Raw genomic sequence first — 19708 nt, 5'->3', positions numbered from 1 at the left:
TATCTTTGTGACCTATACTGCCCCGCATTGATGAAGTTCTCATTGTTTTTCCTATTCATGTGGTATATGAACATGTTTTCTCAAAAGTTTTCAAACTGAAACGACCCTTTTCACTTTTATTTTGACATGCAGATCAAGATATTTAGCTTATATGTAATAGTAATGGCTGAAATGGTCACGCCCACAAGAGAGGCAGTTTAATTGACGCGCCACTGAAGGCACAAAAGTGGAAGATGGGTGCTTCATAGTTAATGCAGTGGTGTAGCGAAGGAAAGGGACACTGGGAAAATGGCCCGCTCTAGAAATTTTCAGCAATAGGATACCGAGAACCAAATAACAGATACTTGACTTGCCTGCACTGAAGACCAAGGACGTCATCCCTCTATTCCTCTACCCCACAAAGTTCTGTCTATATCACAGGTTATGAGTCCATGGCCCATGTAGAAGCATTTCGTCAACATTTATGCGACGTTATGTTTTCAAATGAAAACATTTTTCTAAGAGAAACAAATATGACCCTTTAGCATCAGTGGCTACATCTGTGTATGCAATTTGTTTATGCTATCTGTGTCAACTTGAGGCCAGGATAGAGTAAAATACATAGTTCGTTAGATGAACTGAACCTTCCGCCTAGTCAGTATGTCCTGACTTCACCTCAGTCTGCTGCGCACAACTGTAGCTGATCACTCTAGTGAAGGAACTGCTATCTTTGATGGGTAGTTCAAATCGTGTTCTAAAAGCAACGTCAAGTGTTGCTTTTCTTCTTCCAAAATTATTGCAATAAAGAACTAATTGCACACACATCAGGAGCTTATTATTTCATTCTTTTTAAATCAAACCTAAATATAAGTTACAGCAGAATAATGAAGTATTTATTTCATAGAAATTGTAATGTCTAGCTGAAGCTCACACAAAAGAACACATAATTTTCTTCCGTGGTATGTAATATTGACTGCCTTGTGATTGTGCTATCTGAATTGGACACATTTATTGACAATCGCAATTCACACCTGAAGGAGCTATAATCTTAGCAAGTGTCAATAGTACTCTTCGCACGTCATTTGAAGCTAACTAAAAGAAGAGGCTTTACCTGTTGAGCTAGTAATACATACTCAGGACATCCCCACTGCAAAGATACACCAGCCACAACCAAGAAAGGACACACCTGTAGTGATTAGTCCACACTTTTCATGTTTTCTGCTGTGTCAATAAGGCTGGCTGAGTGAGCACTGCATCCAGTACCAGGAGGCTGCATTGACGAAGTGCTACTTACAAAACACTCACCAGCTGAGAGGAGATGTACTGACGGGCCAACCATCCAGAACAGAATGCCAGAGAAAAGAGCGGCGATTACTTTTAAAGCCCATAAAAACATGCTAAGAGTTGAAAGTTGTAACGTTGCTGATCTTCCAGCCAAGCAAAATAAGTATACACTGAGGAAAGATACTGAGAATACGCCATCAGCAAATGACAAAACAAGAACCGGTGGAGGTTTGTCTTCATCACATGAACAGCCTCAAACTGATAAGGCGAGTAAGTATATGACAAACAATGAGTGCACGAAAGAGAGCTGTCACACGAGGTTGTCAGCAGTCAAAGGACACAGGCTGGAATTGGAGGTGGTGCCTGGGTAGGCACAGGGAGACTTGAGGCCCCCTTCCCAATTTTTGCCTGACCCCTGTGTTGTGTTATGACTATGTGTTACGACTATGTTCCCAAGAGGGAACATAGTCGTAACACAATGACTAAGTTCCCCGCCTCTTTGCTCCTCTTGAAGGACCTTGCTTAACGTGGGTGCACCCCCTGTATAGACCAATCGTGGCACCAACCCTGGCTAAAATACATTAAGAACAACAGAAAACTCAAAGCAAATGTTACCACCATACTTTGACTTCTTGCTTTGTGTGCAAATGAATCTAGCGAGAAGTATGTGGAACACCAAATAAAAGCACCATAGTCAACACCTGTCAGTACCTGCTTTCATAATAGTACAAAGTACTGAAGAAGCATGCAAAGAGCAATCTCACGAAGCGAAATAATATAAAGCAACAGGAGGCTGCGTGGCCCTGACTAAGACAACGCCACAAGAAAAACAAAAACCTTTCAGTCATGTCAGCAGTTCATGCACAGCACTGAAGTCATGAAAACCTACCTTCAACGCCTTTCTTGTAGGCGAACATTAAAAGGAGTTCACATTGATGGAGAAGAAAGCCATTACTCAAATCCGGCTCTTATACACTGATGAAAGATACTTCAACCTGGGTTCCTAACAATGGCTTCAGTGCAACTCTTGAACATACCCTCAAAAGTGCTGACTGCAAGTGGACAAAACATGAAGGCAGACTATAATGCGACACAATGAACACGTCAACCACTGACCATGAACTTATGCTCGAGTGGATGCCGCCAGAAATCTGGACACTGGAAACACTCAACGTTCCCAACCGAAATCTCCACCTCACAAACACAATAAGAATGTTCCGATGACCTGCTGCCCATCGCCATGATGTGAAACAGGGGCATATACACACAGACAACTCATCTTTAAGTGGGTAAGATGCTCTTGCTTCTAGGTTTATAGAAACCGTCTCACCAAATTTCGCTCTAATAAGCTCACCACCTTCATCGTTGCTAGGAGTGTGTTGAAATTAAAGGAGACAGAGGGCACTGGTGGGGCGGCACAGATGGTGTTCTTCGAATAAATGAGCATTGGCCTGCATAGTCCTCTTTGACCACCTTTCACGTCTGAGCTATTTGTTATATTCACGTCGGCATGTTAGTGTAGTTGTTGTGCCTAATGTAAGGCATGAACGGCATAAATATCAGTAAGAGAGGCATGTAAACTTTGAGGCATCTCTTATTTATTGCAAACTTGAACTGTGTTAGAAATAAAAAAAACCGAATTGTTGCTCTAATGACACTGTGTATAATATAGGGAAATATTTGTACTGTGTTTCTACTATTTTTCTACATCCAGAGAGTGGATAAAGCCAGGCTTGCTTCGGCTAAAGTGAGGCTTGGAAGCGGATCAGAGAATGACAATCAACGTGCTTTCTTGTATAGCCCCTGTCAGATCGGCTCTCATGTTCACTATTATTATTATTATTATTATTATTATTATCATTATTAAATGTATATAAATTTGGTTCACATTTTCTTCAATTTATATGAACTTTCTTAAATGTAATGCTGTGCCTTGCTACAAACTACTTTTTCAATATGAAAAATGCCATCACTAGCTGTCCTATTACTTGATTTGCCTTGAATGTGTGTTTGATTCAGTGAACTGCAGGAAAATTTGCTGCATTGACTTACTGTCAGCGAATAATTCAGTTCATTGCAATAAAGCTGCGCGTAGTCTGAATAGTAGCATTATTTCAGTGTGCTAGAGTTGACTAAAAAAATAACTACTCAGGCAGAAGATACACAACAATTATGGTAACAGTGGAGTCAAAAAGAGCTAACACCAGTGGATTTTCATATAAACAAGTCATAGAAGAATTACTATAACTAATCTTGGGATACAGTAAGCTTTCTGGTTTTTAGATTGGCATGACAAAAAAGAAAAAAAAGACTTTTGAGTAACGTGCACGAGCACAGGCTTCCTGAGTTGTCCTGTGATGATGTTTTGAAAAAAAATAGAAAAAAGGAACTAATTGAGAAGGTACAGTCAAAATGAAAAACAAGCATGCATCAGATTTATTTCAATTACACTGCAGGGTAAACAAAGCGTGAACATTTGTGTACAACTTGTTTTTTTTATTTTTTGGTATTGCTGGTCAATTTTGCGTATTTCAATGTGGATGTATATATTTGTTTTGTAATTTTGAGTGAATTTCAGTCGCAAATCGGCACTTGTGTTGCTGTGGCTCATTTTTTTAAATCTTCTTCGATGTACAGTTCCAATAATATGAATTCATACCAACTTAATCTGTCAATCCTATTCGAGCTTTCTGGCTCCTATAGTTGTATTACTAAATCATGTCAGAGTTATGACCAAACATTCCTCTCAAAATGTTTGGAGGACCGTTTGATGCACGGCAGGGTTCACAGCATTCACCACATTGGTTGCGTGAATATTGCTTTTTGCTGTTCAGGGGCACATGCACAGTCTTAATCTTTGATTTTTGCAAACTTGGCTTTACAAGGTTCAGTGACTTTATAACTGAATTAGTTAGGAAAGACAATTAGGCGTGAATTACTACAACGAGCTTGTTGATCTACAAATGAAACAAAGCTCAAGATGCAAGACCACACCGTCTTTTATTCCAACTGATTGGAAATTCAGGTATTTAAAATAGTGCCTCAACCTTTTTTAGGTGAGGTCTGGTTGCAGGGGTCAAGTTCACAGCAAACATGAAGTTACACTTTATTTTTCATGGCACTTGAGCGTAAATACCAGACAATCAAAAATTGAAGTTACATTTCACTTTTTATTTGTGGCACTCAAGAACTAGCACATTTACAAACCCATGCAAAACATAGATTTGCTGAATGAAATAATATGCAGCTAATATTCAATAATTTTTGTAGCCATCGTAACGCAGGTGTCACAAATTAATTGGGTCATTTTTTCACACCTCAATTATTATTTTGGATATAACATATGCATAAAACACAAAAAATGTTTCACTTTGCCTGAAGAAATGGTGCTGGTAAAGGTTTCATTAGCTAGTTGACTTACCCACCAGTTAACATGCAGTTTTGAAAATGACATTGTGGGGAGTGTTCATTGATGGTATGTAAGTGGGATATTTTTCCTGTTTCAGGTCATTTGTGCACTAATAACGACTTCTGCATAGGAAGTGAATCATCTGTTTTGTTTCCATAAAACTTCAGTAAAAGTTACTTGAGAAGAAGTCTTTTTTTAAAGTTGGCTGCATGACACCGATGAGGGATGGTTAGCCCATATCATTTCATTATGCATGGGTGTACATGCGTGTATACGTTAGCGTGTTCACTGCTACCATAAGTGCTTTCCAATGCGCTGTCACACAGCTATAGGTAGAAGCTTCTTTATGATGTAACATAGACGAGATGTGAAGTCACTGGCATGAAGGTGGGCTTCGTGTCAATCAGAGTAAAAAAAAAACATGGTCACTGGTAATGCCTACAGTCAAGCCTAAAACAAGGTTTACAGTGTTGCAACCAATGTTTGCTTTGAATGTCATGCATATACATTTTATTAATTTCATTGCTCATTGAAAGGTAAATCTTCGTGAAATACTGTCGGTCCATATTGGCTTTCTCTATATGTTTGGACCAGGGATGACATGAGTGATGCAGCCAGCAGCTACAAAAGCAGAAGCAACAATGCGTAACCTAGAAACGTCTGGAGTAAGAATATATTCCACCCAACACTGAACCATGCAATCAACACAAGCCTACAAGTTTGTCTTTGGCAAGGCAGCAGTATAGTCAATGACACGATAACAGCCTCAGAAACCTCGCTGAATCAAGTGGTTGGACATGAAAACATATCCAGCAATGTCACAATGTAATTGAATTTTGAAGTGCTGCAAAGCATTCGACACAGGTGGTAAGTAAACCCACGTGATGCCATACACCTTATGTTATCTGCCTGGGGAAGCCTTTGGATTTTCTGTGTATTTGGGCATGAGAGACAGTCTAGTAATATGCCCATTTGTCATAATTGTCAGTTTTGGGTCAATTTGGCATATTTATGTCAAATTGACATAAACATAAACAATTGACATATTATGTCAATTTGGCATAATTGGTCAGTTCTTGGGTCACAGCATGTGTTGAAGCTAATATATCTCCTCTTACTGGCAAACGACCCTGCGCCACTGAAAGTCTAGCAGCGTCGAAGCCTATATTTCTTGCAGATGGCAGAATGTGTTGTCATGTCAACCAGTCGCAACTGTTTTAGGTGTTTATTTCTCTGGGACAGGTGAACATGCTGATTTGGCTTTGTGACAGGGCATCAATTACAGTGTTGACCGCTCCAATAATATGTTTCGGATATGTTTCACATCTGCTGCAGTTCATGCGAATATGGATGCCAGGATTGTAACTGAGGGAGTGCAACATGTACCGAGAAGAGATGTACTCACATATTCTATGACAAAAAATCACGTAATTTCTTCCATGTAATATTGTAATGACATAAGCACTTACCATTTATGCCCACTTGTAAGCACAATTAGGTATATCACAATTAGAGAGTCTTTCACATACACCCAAGTACACCAGAAATCCAAAGACTCTCCCAGGAAAAATAACATAAGGTGTAGTATAGCATCACGTGGGTGTACGTACCACCTGAGTTAATTGCTTTGCGGCACTTCAAGATTCAGTCGCATTGTCACATCGCTGGATATGTTTACAGGGCCAACCACATAATTAAGTGACATTTTTGAGAATCTATTGGCTTCAGTCTCCACAAAAAATGCTGTGATGCTGCTCAGATAGTGGGCATAAGTTTTCAGAACATGTCATGAAACTGATTGGCCGCAATATGTACTTCTTTGACGAGTAGGTGATCTAGCACAAATTGCATTCAAGATGTAGTTCGATGATGTATGGTGGAACTCTCATTTGGTATTCATGGAGTAACATATACTGCCGCGGAAGCATCTGTTGATCTGCAAAAGTTTTTATGGGAGTTCTTGGTCCAAGGGAGCTCAATATAGTAGCATTTTCGTGTATCAATAGCACGAAGTGGAGGCAATATATATAATGACCTGGCACCATGGTACAAAATGTTAGTATAGTACGTAGTTCACAAAAATAAGACGAAGGAGCTTTTAGGGCTTATCAGCATCTAGTATTCCAAGATGGGAAGCTCTCGACACCTACAAATCTGCCAGGGTAGAGCTGAATACTGGATGCGGAAAACACAAGGATAGGACAAGTGAGCTTTTGGACATCAAACGCACACCTGCTTATGCTGACAGATGTGCCTTGTTCAGATGTTGGATTACAGAATTCAGATGTGAAATGTGCTCATCTGATAAACTCGCGATGAGTAGGTTGTTGAGGCAAGCATGACAGAATTCAAAGCTGGAGAAAATGCTGGAATTTGTCATGCCGCATGGCAAATGTAGAAGATCAGACATGATGAACGGTGTCACTATCAGTATGTTATTTGAAATCTAACATCTTCTCCAAGGATTTGATGTTTGAACCACATGAGGATGATTTCAGAGGAAATCGCTGCATCATATATTTGTGACATTATATACAAATGTGAGGTGCTCGGTTGACACAGCTAGGCTCAGTTGACTGTTGGTGCTGAGCCGTCAGCATCGGGATTTGAACTTCAGTATCATTCGCAGAACACAGTAACACCACCACACAGCACACATTGGGCTGATTGAAGTCGGCAAAATCTGTAAGTATATGCGTGATTTAGTATGGCTGCCTCGAAAATTCTTTTGAATTGCAGCCCTATTGAAATAGTGCTTCCAATATAGTTTATGTAGTACGCCAATTTCATGGTCGAGTTGCCATATGCAAAATTATTTCTTCTTTTTTTCACTGTCATCAGAGTCCTGAGACTAGAGCTTTTTCTCAAAGAACCATCCCATACTGTTGTGGTGGCTCTGTGGTTTAATATATGAAACAGTTTTATTGTAGTGTGCAATGGTATCGTTGCAACAAAAATAAGCAGGTACAATGGCTATGCCTTAAAACACAAGTAATAATCTGACCAATCGCTTCACACCGATGCAGAGCTTCTCTTAGCGGTTAAGCTGTCAAAAACGTTGAAAATTAGTGCTCGTGTTGTGCACACTCTTCCATTGTCCTCGCTATTTTTGTGATGTGTTGCTTATACGCTCACTGGTAGCATAATTTGGTGCTTTTCCAGAGTGTATACATGTAATTTTGCTAGGACTAAGCTAATAGAGGTATTGTTATGGCTTTGCGCATTTCTTACTAATAAACCATGCACGTGTATACGCTTAGTTATTGAATTAATCAGCTTGCCGTATTTCGTTCACGCGGTCTGGTGTATGTCGCAATCAGAGCGAGGTGTATCTGAGATTAAAAGTAAACACAAATGTGAACATGCAGGGTCATGGTTTCAAGGGCGCAGCCAGTATTTATTTCTGGGTGAAGCGTAGAACCCACGGTGTGGATAAAGCGGTATTATTGTATGTATAGTTTGAAACCAACCTTGTGGGAACGCCTAGCACCTTATACTATCACTTAATTTAATTAGGACGAAAATTGAGCGCTTCTTCGCCTTTTTACGGCCGTAGCTCTCGCTTGGTATTTGCGCGTCATTCTGGCACGTACAACCGTGGCATTTCGCGCATGTCGAGTTCAAGACTACTGCAGCTGCATACCGTCCGGAACTTCGGCATGATGCAATAAAATATATGCTGCAATCAGATCAGCTGATGCTGGTTTTTGCAATTTTGCGATGATCACCTGATTTTTCTTGCCGATTCTTTCTAACGGTGTGTTTCGATCGTGATCAGGCCTCTCAGGTTGTGTTTGGCGCAGAATCACGCAAACGTTTTGCGCAGACATTAGCTAAATCACGGCCTGAGAGTCGGAAATTGCGATGCGCAGATCGCGACCATTTTATTCCCTCCGCTATGATAGGTGTCCGTGTGACACGCAACGCAAGCTTAGCACAGTCGTAAGAAGTAGTACGCTTGTTTTGTTGGTTATACAGCCAGCTTGTGCTGTATAAAAGCTATAAATTGCATGGTAATTCATTAAAAAATTTCGTTTTACAGTTTTTTGCGCCACCCACAACCTTGGTCGTGATACCAGCTGGCCAAGCTGAGCGACAGCAGATTTTGACATTTGCTGGTGGACTACACCATCGCTGCCTTTCTGAGTGCTAAATATCACTTTTGTTAAGGAGGCTTGAAATAATTTTAGTTTTGTTGTGAATAAATACTTCGCTGGCCACCTTCCAGGTGATTTTGTCCGATTTCGTCGACGCTCTCTTACCAAGACCTGGCAACACTGATTTTGTCATCTGAGTTCTGGGCAGAGAAAAGAAAGTTTCAGCTGCCTCAGCAACACCAGCGACGAGCTAGAATACAGTTGTGAGTATAAGTTACTGTTCTTCTGTAAGAGTGCCTTCTTGTTCATACCTGTCACGTACACCTTAATCAACCGCTCACCGTAGTGTGCTAGTATTCGGCGTGTAAGTAGGACGAACAGTTGCGGCTAGTCGTGTACCCGAGTGATCAATCCGAGTGATCGATCTTTTCTCTTTCGATTCGAGAGTACATAGAAGAGTACAGGTAATCTTTTAATGTGCAACTTGTGTAAGCTTACCGGAACATGACGGTAGCCTATGTCGTCTGCCTATGTCTCGGTTATCCTTTAGAAAAGTGCCTGCCCGTCAGCAATGCTAATTTTATGTACCTGGGTGTGAAACTTGTGCAGTGGATCGGCAATATGAGCTAAATGGTGCGTACACGTAGCACATGTCGCACCATTTTGCATAACCGCGTCTTTACGATGCACTTAAAACAAGGCCAACTACTGCAGTCTGCCATTGGTTCAGCGTGGCCATTACGTGGAGCACGGCCTATTGTACCTGGAGGTAGTTCTTTGTTTGGGAGGTTAGTACGCTAGACAAGGCTTGTGTAACTTGCTAGCTACATTAGATATAATGAGCAGCGACGTTTAAAAGCATCGCAACATCTATACGAGTAAATAAAAGTGCCATCAACATTTATCTCAGTTACTTCGCAGCCAAAAAAGTGGTGGTGGTGATTATGTTGCTACTAGCGGGGTTAGCTTGGCAGACAACAAAAGGAAGTCTGAGTTACTTTTTCGTTTTTTTTCTCGCTTTGCAAGTCAAACAATGCCTTTCACTTTGTTTTGAAAATTCCCTCGTGGCGATTCAGAAACGAAATATGAGATTTCAAGTAATAATTCATCTGAATTCCTATGTTTGCCTTGTCTGTTAGCTTCGTGTGGTTTTAATATTGTGAACGCCCCCATTCCTCATCGAGTAATGCTGCTTCTGGGCACAAATGTGCCAAACTAAGTTTCCTGCGCCATCCTAATAAAATCAATGTAGATTATGCCATGCTGCACCACAGTGCCACGTTTGACAGTGTGTATGAGTGGAAGTAGCATTGCTAGTCTACACATACCGTTTGATTTTGAGGCCACCAATCACAGAGCCAACCACCAAACACTATTTTAATAACTGAACAGTGCTGGTACGCAATATGTACAATACTGCATGCAGCCAGAAACTAGATGCAATATTTAACCACCCCGAGGTGGAAATTCAGTTGTGGTAGAGAAGTTGTGCCCATGTGCACAAGGACCATAAAGCCATTGAAATTTTTTGAAACGGTGCTGTAATAGTGGAGTTATATGCGTTTGATCATTTAAACACAGTAATCACTTCTTTCATTTTTCCTTTCACTACCCTACAGAGGTACCTCTCCCGGAGCCGCTTTGCCCTTTTGCCGAGCACCTCTCCCAATCTTGCGCGGCATACATCATCGATTACATATTGTTCCAAACACTGTCTTGTTACGGTTACCGCGACTCCACCCTCTGTCGACTTGGTGCTTGTGGGCGAATCGCTCTTGCTGTGCCTGCCGGTGCTTACACAAATAGCGTCGGCATGAACCATGTGCTACGAACCACAGTACCTAATTTGCCAGCACGTGCATGCATGCGGCCATCACGACAAATGACGAGTGGCGTCAACAGCTTCTTGCAGGCTAACAGGAAGTCATAGGTACTTGCTTGACCAATTGTAGCATATTAATGCTGCACGTCAGATTCAAGTTCTTGATGCCACGTGCCAGCCCGAAAGGCATAGGGGGATTTTTTTTTAGAATTTGTGGTACACAGGCGGCTTGTTGCACTGCCACGTGGAGAATCATTGATCATGCAGCATTTGGCATATGATGCACGTGCTTACTTCAAACGTTTGAAAAAAAATTATAGGGGGTACTTTAGGAGCCCTTTAAGTTGACCAGAGTGCTCGCCGGATTTTAAAATAAGGATTGCTTTAGTTATTTGCTATTCATGAGGAAGAATGCAGGGTGGCTGAGAAGAGGCTATAAGGAGACACAACTGGGGGCTAAGGAAGCTTTGTTACACCATTTCAAAGCATAATTTACTAGAAACGGCCTATGTTGACGTAGAGGTTAATTTGTGAGCGTTTTATTTAGAAGTAGAGAAGATAGAATGAAAGAACAAGACGGATCAAAAAGCTTGTAGGCAAGCTAAGAGAATTCGGAAATCCTTTCAACATATGAAAAAATATAAAATGAACGCAGCACACCATTGATATTGGCAGTGTTCTTTTTCAAAGCTTGAGATTGCAGAGTGGGATGGTTCAGCCACTTATTTGTGTCTTCAGTGGATGCTCGGTGGTCTTGCAATCTGGAGGAGTCGTTTTGTTGTGATTTTCGCAGCAGGGTGATGGTAAGTCAGGTGCAAAACAGGCTAATTCGAATCTTTGGGTTCAGTCACGTCATTTCAATTGAATTCAAGTTGTTCGGATGCCATTCATTTTTATTTTATTGATTCAATGCGGCCTCCACCCATTCTATGCACCTTCCATGGCTATTCTTACGAGAATAGCTTTGACCAATCTAGTGTGGCTCCCTTTCATTCTTCTGTTTCATGTCTGCCCTGTTCTAAATAGAATACTTACAATGAAGTCCCTTCGGTTTATTGCACATCTAACTTGAAACTTTATATTTCAAATAAATAATGCTTTGCTGCTGTAGTCATCAATGTACGCTATATAGAGCATTAACACGCAAGTAATAATGTTTAAACTTTTAGTCTTCTGTGCGTGAAAAAGAAAAATGAAAAGCGTCTCCATACAGTAGGTGCTGATTAGCTGGTATTTCATTGAATGCCCTTTTGGGGGGGGGGGGGGGCATGTGCTTGTAAACAGCACAGTAGCTGTAAAATATTTGCGTTCACGTCATCACTTTCGGTGCTTATTTGCACCTTACAATTTCACATCGTTTGCAGCAGGGCAGTTGTGCATCGCCTACCGAACATTTGCGAAACCACCTTTGTGTCTAAACAGTGGGAGCGCACCCACATTAGAGGGCAGCAGATTTGCCAGAACAGCATTTTTTCAATTTTGAAGAGCGTTGACAAACTTGAGACATCTATTAAAATTTTACGGCACACAAAGACTGATTGATTGATTGATTGATTGATATGTGGGGTTTAACGTCCCAAAACCACTATATGAAGAAAGGCGGATACAAGATTTTGTATGAAGGAAGATCATTATTTAGAATAACACATTTGCTCTTCTTGGGGTATAAAAAAATAACAGGGGGAGGGTCACTGCATTCGGTTTGCCCTTATGAAATTGGCCGCCCCCTCTGAAAGAGCACATGAAATGCTTGAAAAGTACACATAGTGAAGCAGTACGTGCGCAAACCACACCACCAAATGCTACCTTATTAATCTCCACAATAAACAAGTAACTATAAGAAACATGTTCAAGCACAACCGGGCCATTAGACGAGAATCGATGACATGCAGAAGCTACGTGGATAGTATGTAAGTGTTATCGCGATGTAATCGACAAAGTAATGGTGTAAACAGCAGCAGAGGCAAGCATAAGTAGCCGTGATGCATCTTTGAAGCTTGTGCACATGGCCGGTTTGTCTGTGCCTGCATTCACACGGTGCAAAAACTGTTTCATTCTGGCATGGCATGAAAAAGCGTGCTCTGATGAGTGCCTATGCTGTCCCACATCTGGATAGAACGGAGATCATAAACACGCATGTAATTGTAAGCAGCAAAATGAGCAACAGATCTGGCCTTTCGTGTCAGCCACAAGGAAGTCAAACAACATGGAGGTGAATTTCCTGCAAATATTTCTAGCATCCTAGTTTCCTCAGTCTGAGCAACATGGCACACGAAAATTTGTTGGCACTGCCGCCCCTATCTGCCACCACACGTTAATATAGACATTCCGTGCCTGCACAGGTAGAGCGCGCCCAGCCTTCAATATTGCACAAATGCGCTCGGTGTCTGCTAGATGGCAACAGATTCTACACAAAGTCTGTACAGCACTGTCGGGTGTTAAACACATCATTGTCCAAATATTTCTTTTTTTCTTGGCCTAGCAAGTGTTGACGTCCTGCCACAATAACAAGGTATTCCTTTTTTTCTCGTGCTGTTGACCTGTGGTTTGCATTCCAAGGCTTGTTTAGGGCAGCGCGTTGGCTATCGCTAGGACACCAGTGCTTGTACAGAGTGGCAAGTCTCAAAATGTCTTGTAAGTGCTTTCTATTCATAGAAACCAGAAAAGCTGAAGTCTCAAAGTAACAATTCCTTTAAAGGCTGAGCTCCTGGTAGTTACTTGCTCTTTAAATCAGAACATTTTTTAGCGACTAAAAGCACCTTAACCATATATGTTTGTCAGTCGGTCTACGTAGGTCTATCTGATTGATCGATTTAATCGAGCCTATGAAGTTTGGGCGCTCTGTGATCGTTTTCTTAACTTGACACCTTAGGTCAGCAAATCACTTACGAGTTGACTTAGTCAAGACTCGCTCATACTCAAATTAAGCCATGTGCTTGAGTAAGTAAGGGTGAGTAATATTTTGGTGGGTCAAAATAACCCCCAGAAGCAAAGTATGTATAAGTGAGTTTGAATGAGCTCTAATTTTTTGCCAACTAATGTTTCACGTGAACCAAAACTTGCATGAGAGACAAAGTATGTTATAAAAGAGTTTGATTCAGTAATTCACTGACATTTGGCTTTTATAATATACAAGATGTTTACTTACACTACTCACAAATCTGTTATAGAGCGAAGAATCTGTGGTTGACTGTTTTTAAAAAGTCTCTTGTCACTGTCTTTTCGACCACTGATTCACCCTGCACCGACCACTCCTGTCTTTCTCTATTTCTTGCTGCACCATCCAGTATACCAAAGGGTTGGTCCTGCAGTTTCTCTAGTAAAATGGGCGTGAGGCCCATCACTAGAGGCGTGAGTGCTGCAATAGCTGTGACGTGCAGGGTTGGATCAATTGATCTCATCTCGCACTGGCGAAGGAAAGCTGGCAATTGCATGTGTGATTTTACCGGGACTTTGCAGTGTCTTCATTTTCGAACAAAGTTATTTTGCTCTGGCTTCATGCGTGCCAACTTCTGCAGACTACAAAATCCGGAAAGACAGCAAAAGTCACCGGCGGCATGCCACAGTGTACTAAATACGTGAGGGTACTCTTACGGTGGCTTGCAGTGCCACTGTCACCTCTCTCTTTTTGTGTTGTGGTTGTCATTCAACTATGAAGTTAACATGAGCACCAACCATGAATGCTCGCATAAAAGCGGAACGTTTAAGTTTCGGCACGAGAGTCACGCTCACAACTAAAAATGAATTTGCGAACAGTCCAATTATGTATATTTCAGAATGGGATGTAGGTGTGTATATCTGGCAGACGTAGCTGTCGTTGTCATTACACTCAAGAATGTGCCCCGTTGTTGCCCGAATCGTCAGATAGTCTAGATATAGCCCAGAAGTGAAAGTATTTTCTCTTTATTTCTGTAATTTCCCCTTATTCCAGTCTATTTCGTTGTCAGTTGCTTCTGTGTGTTCGGCCAGCACGTTGGATGAAACCTTTTTTCTTACATTATACATGTGCCCCTCCAGTTAGATCTACTTCTCTTGCCAAGGTAACCTAACAGGAGCCTGTGCCACTCCCACCCTCCTCACCGGCTCTCCTTCCCTATGTGTCTATTTCACCACACTAGTTTACATCCATTAGTAGCGTAGCCAGGGGGTTGCACACCAAGCCCGTGCCTCTGCCCCCCCCCCCAATATTTTGCTATGGTATATAGGGGCGTAGAAAATAATGGTCTTCCACATCTGTGTTGCGATTATATACAAGTTCCAAATCCGGACAAACGCGGTCTGTTCCATTGAGTCGCACGCGATTGGCCCATACGAGCTGTGACGAATGCTGTGACGTGATGAGTGACGTGGGCTGGGGTGTCACGTGACTGTTTTTGTACGGTTTGTGAAGGAAGGCAAAGGAATGGTCGGCGAGACCGTCCGAAAGGAACCGGATGGATTGAAATGGCTTCAAGGTGGCCTGGATAGGATTGAAATGTTAGGGCTTCGCGACTTTTCAGCATCCGGGCACTTCGACAACATGGCGTTTCCCACTGCCACGGTTTTTCGTCTCGCCTGTGCGGCAGCTGCAGTCTAGCAGAGACGACGAAGCGATGTTAAAGATGTATTTGAAAACTTCACCGAAGAAGAGTTTCGGCAATGTTCTCGTCTGTTCGAACGAACAGTCCTTAGCTTGTGCGACGAACTTGTCCCTGTCATCGGATACCAGCGAGCCAGTGGCCTTTCCACAGAGAGGAAAGTGTTGTGTGCGCTGCGATTTTTCGCCACCGGTTGCTTCTAGAGGAGCGTTGGTCGCGAGGAGCACATCGGCAAGTCTCAGCCGGCCGTGAGCAACACTATCCACGAGGTGACGCAGGCCATCATTACCGTGGCTGCTAGGAAAAAGCTGGCGGACTTCCCACTGACAACAGCTGCTAAGGATGAGGCAAAGGCGGAGTTTGTGCTACGCGGTTGCATCCCAGGGGTACTGGCGTGTGTCGATGGCACGTTGGTCACCATTCGTAAGCCAGAGGGATTCAGACTGACCGACACGGTGAGCTTCATGTTCAGAAAGGGCTGTTATGTCCTGAACGTCATGATGGTAATTGCCGTTAGGATCCTTGCTTACTCGCCCATCGGAGCAATTGTTCAGTTGTGAGGCCAAAGCTGGAAAAAGTAATAATGCAACGAATGAAAAAGAACCTGCAGGGAATGGGGTGCGAGCTAGTTGGTGGCTCGCAAGGCCTCGGTAATAATAAGTGGCAAGTGTTTTGTGCGTGACCCAGTTGCCGTTTTTGCACTGGCATGCACGCGCAATTCAGTTGTGCATTTTAGAGGTAATCGGTAATATGAACAGCAGACGTAGCAGAAATATATACACGACAGGGAAGTATTTCCAACACGAAAGTGCTTACAATCGCAATTGAACGAGCTGGCTTTGGCATTTACGAGTGTTCTCTCCCAAGAGCAACGCGTAGGTTTTCAATTATCGATCATTCAGTGGAAGTCGTAGCCGTCTGTACAGCAGAGGAGGGGCCGTTGCCCCCACCCTCCTTCCTCCTCAGTGTGCTACACCCTGTGTTGCTTTCTAAGTGAAGCTCCTTGTACCAATGACTGTACTAGTACGCATTGTTTCCTGCGTATGCGTAGAAAAAAGGGATTTATTCTGAGTATAAATGCAGAACTATAGTATATCGCTCCTCATCACAGGTGTGCAAAGCATGGCTGCGCATCCTTGTCATGGATCCATGATTCCCAGATTCGTGCCACGGCTCCTGGGTGTGGCAACACAACCCCATGCGTGCACGCCTAGCTGCACATCTGCAGCCTGGCGAATATCTGCTTGGTTAGTATTAATGTGTACTATTCTGCTTGGTTAATATCTGCTTGGTTAGTATTAATGTGAGCACTCAGCTTTCATGTTTATTTTGCAGGAGACGCAGGGTATCCCCTCGAGCCATCGCTCCTAATTCCAGTCCTTGGCAGTCAACCGTGCAACACTTCCGAAGGCCGATACAACAAGGAGCACGCATCCATGCGCAATGTTGTGTAAAGATGTATCGCCGTGTTGAAGAGCAAGTTCCGCTGCTTGCAGCACTTTCGAACGATGCTCTACAACCACGATCAGGCAGCGCAAATCATATATGCTTGCGTTGCTCTCCACAACATTGCGTTGCATGCAGGCGACTGGACCTTGGACGAGTATGTTGTGGACATGCCACCAGCTGAGGATGAAGATGGGGAGCCAAGGGGGAGTCATATGCTCACACTACGCAACGTGCTGCTCAGAGACGGCAGCAGCGCAGCGCTGTCTCGGACCTTTTTTGAAGTACACAGGAACGGTGAGTTTTCATGTTTTCATATCCAACACATAATTTATTTACACTGATACTAGTGCATTTAGACATGACAGGGCTGTGTTTGCCACATTCAAATACACAAAGTACTTATCGTGCTTCGATATGAAGCAAGGTGGCAATGTCAAAATGCTGCATTTTCTTCAAATGTCACATGAAATATGCAACAGAAACGCCCTTTTCCGTATCAGTGATCACAGTCACAACAGACTAGATTGGAGCAAGCATATATGAGCGGCACTCTGTGCTGAATGTTGCTATCACAAAATTGTGCGAACAATGCAGCAATGTCTCAGAATTTGTTTCACCAGAATGCATAAAAATCGCAATTCCATTAGTAACATGTTGCGTGAACACATGCTACATAAGTCCGTATCTTCTCATAGTGACTGACTACAAGCATTCAATTGTGCACGCCAGGCTTGACGAGCAATTGTGCTCGTCAAGTTGTGCTGGTTTTTCGCCCATTGTCCGAAACATCGTATGAATGTTAAAATAACATTTGATTTGAGTTCTCGACTTCAGTCATGCTGCAATGCTAAAAAATACGCAAATCAAGACGGCAAACAACAGGGGAGTTGTTTTGATAACATACAGCATGAATAATTCGCTCAGCAATCTCGTGGCTCCCAAACCATGCCACGTTCAAAATTTATTCCCACAACAAGTCGTTTCTCTGATGAAAACTAGATGAAATCAATCACTGGCATGTTGCTGTGATGATGACCATTTTCATTTGTCAAACTGTGCGAGATGACCCCTTACTAGCTTAGCGCTCTCAAACAAGATTCAGAATGTAGTTGTTGCACCTTAGCCTCATTGTGCTGAAATGAAAATATCACAGTGAACTGCGAAACAGTGTGATGCAAAAAGATATCACATTACTACACTATGTGGTAATGCTGCATAAAAAGCGCAGTGAGCTAGAAAACACAGTGGGACAATACAGATATCACAGAAACATTAACAGAAAACGTCAACTATACACTCGTGTCACCGTGTGAATGGCTAGAAAACTTTGAAATGTCGAGAAAAACACTGCCATTGGAACAGCTCGAACATACATTGAGAAATGCGTATATCGAACATAAAAATGCTGTACTCCTTGTACAATGTAAATTCTAACCTAAATCTAGTATATATACTAAATGCAAACAAAAAACATATAAAATACAACATTAACAGCAACACGTAAACTTATCAAAAGCACTAAATGAATTATGAATGATAAAAAGTTGAAAACATGGTGAAAAACAAACTAAACTATGTATATGTCTCCCGAAGCGTATAAAATTGAACATGAACAGCAGCACCTAAACACATTGAAACCGACAAATCATTAATGAATAATGACAAGAAGAAACAGTAAACACATGACGAAAAATTGACTAAACTACGTATCCTTTTCTCGCAGAAAACCCTCAGCCATGGCCCGTGCCCTCCTGCACCACTGCCGCCTTCTCCTTTGCCGCTGCCACACGCCGTGCTGCAGAAGCGATGCGGGTGGTTGCTTTTTTCATCTCCCGCAGCACCTGCGATGAATAATCATGGTGTAAATTTTTAAGTGAGCTGCCGGTAAACCCTTAACCATCTCGTGGCTGGAAGCTGCTGCTGATGCCAAGAATTGCAACGGCCACAACAATTTTCCTTCAGTTGAAGATCAACTGGCCTGATGGCATCCTTTGAAAGTGTGAAGCTTTGTGTAAAAGCTATGCCCTCCTCGTGCGGACCAACAAACGTTTGTTGAAACTACTCTTTATTAATGTCCTCAAATGCATCTCTCACCATGAAACAGCTCTTTTCAAGGCTAACCAACCTTTTGCCCGGCAGTTTATCATTGCAGATACCCGATACCATGCCCTCAATACAATGCATGGTTCTTGTTTACAGCCCAAGTTGGTTTCAGTCATCATAATAGAGCATGGAGAATGTTTACGCCCCTTATGTAAAATGTAAACAAAGGGTCTACTCACCTTGAGCACCTTGTCGCCCTGCTCAAGGTTCCAGTCCTGCGCTCAATAAAGCACTAAGTTCTCAGATGCTTGCGTGTTACTGTGTCACTGCCATCGTCAGTCGCTTCAGTGGCCTCCACATCCATTGCCACCGCCGCAGTGGGAACACCCGCCTGCTGGAAAATGTAGTAAGCATGATCTTTCAGAAAGTGGGTGTTCGTTACTCTGGCTATTTTGCAATCTTACGTACTAAACATCTGCGGAAACGTTCTGCCGCTATTTAGTGGTCATTGATATCATGTGTTACCACTTTAGTGCATGCACTTGCCCGCAGGCATTGTGTGTTTTATGATAAATTAATACCCCTTGCAAGGGCTGCAAACTGAGATTTTAGTTAATAGGCTTACCCACTTTTGAATACTTTCTCCTGCGTTTAACATATTCCCGTTTAACAAGGTTTCGCTAAAGGCACCCCTTCAGATATCAAACTCTGTCATGGAACCGCTCAGGAACCCGTGATACTGCAGCGGCAGAGTGCTTACCTGTAGATAGGTGAGACCAAAGACGCCACTGAAGCGTGTCATCCCAGTCAACTGTAGAACCAGGCCGCGGAAGCCAGGCAGCCAACCCCCTTCAGTGCCCCTGAAAAGATACACCAATGTCAAAGAACAAATCGCCCGCACCATTCGACGGTCACTCACGTTTGTGCCTCTCTGATGGCGGCGGCGTCACGGCGGGCCTCGTGCACCGGCCTGTGCCACCAAGCTTGCCACTCCTGCGCAGGCATTTCATGGTTCAGCGCGTCGCTGAGCTCTTGCCACAGCCGCCGC

The 19708-nt window shown here is 42.7% G+C and overlaps 1 protein-coding gene across 1 annotated transcript; it reads left to right on the top strand.

The window, feature by feature from the left end:
- The first annotated feature begins 7767 nt into the window (after positions 1 to 7767).
- On the top strand, positions 7768 to 18983 carry LOC142786018 (uncharacterized). The gene is made up of 4 exons (XM_075883909.1): positions 7768 to 9032; positions 16280 to 16415; positions 16504 to 16911; positions 18341 to 18983. The coding sequence occupies exons 3-4, from the start codon at positions 16677 to 16679 to the stop codon at positions 18469 to 18471; spliced, it is 366 nt and encodes a 121-aa protein (XP_075740024.1). The 5' UTR covers positions 7768 to 9032; positions 16280 to 16415; positions 16504 to 16676; the 3' UTR covers positions 18472 to 18983.
- The last annotated feature ends 725 nt before the right edge of the window (positions 18984 to 19708 follow it).

This window comes from Rhipicephalus microplus, chromosome 2 (assembly GCF_043290135.1).
Source record: "Rhipicephalus microplus isolate Deutch F79 chromosome 2, USDA_Rmic, whole genome shotgun sequence".
Taxonomy (NCBI): domain Eukaryota; kingdom Metazoa; phylum Arthropoda; class Arachnida; order Ixodida; family Ixodidae; genus Rhipicephalus; species Rhipicephalus microplus.
This window is presented reverse-complemented; position numbering and strand designations above follow the sequence as displayed.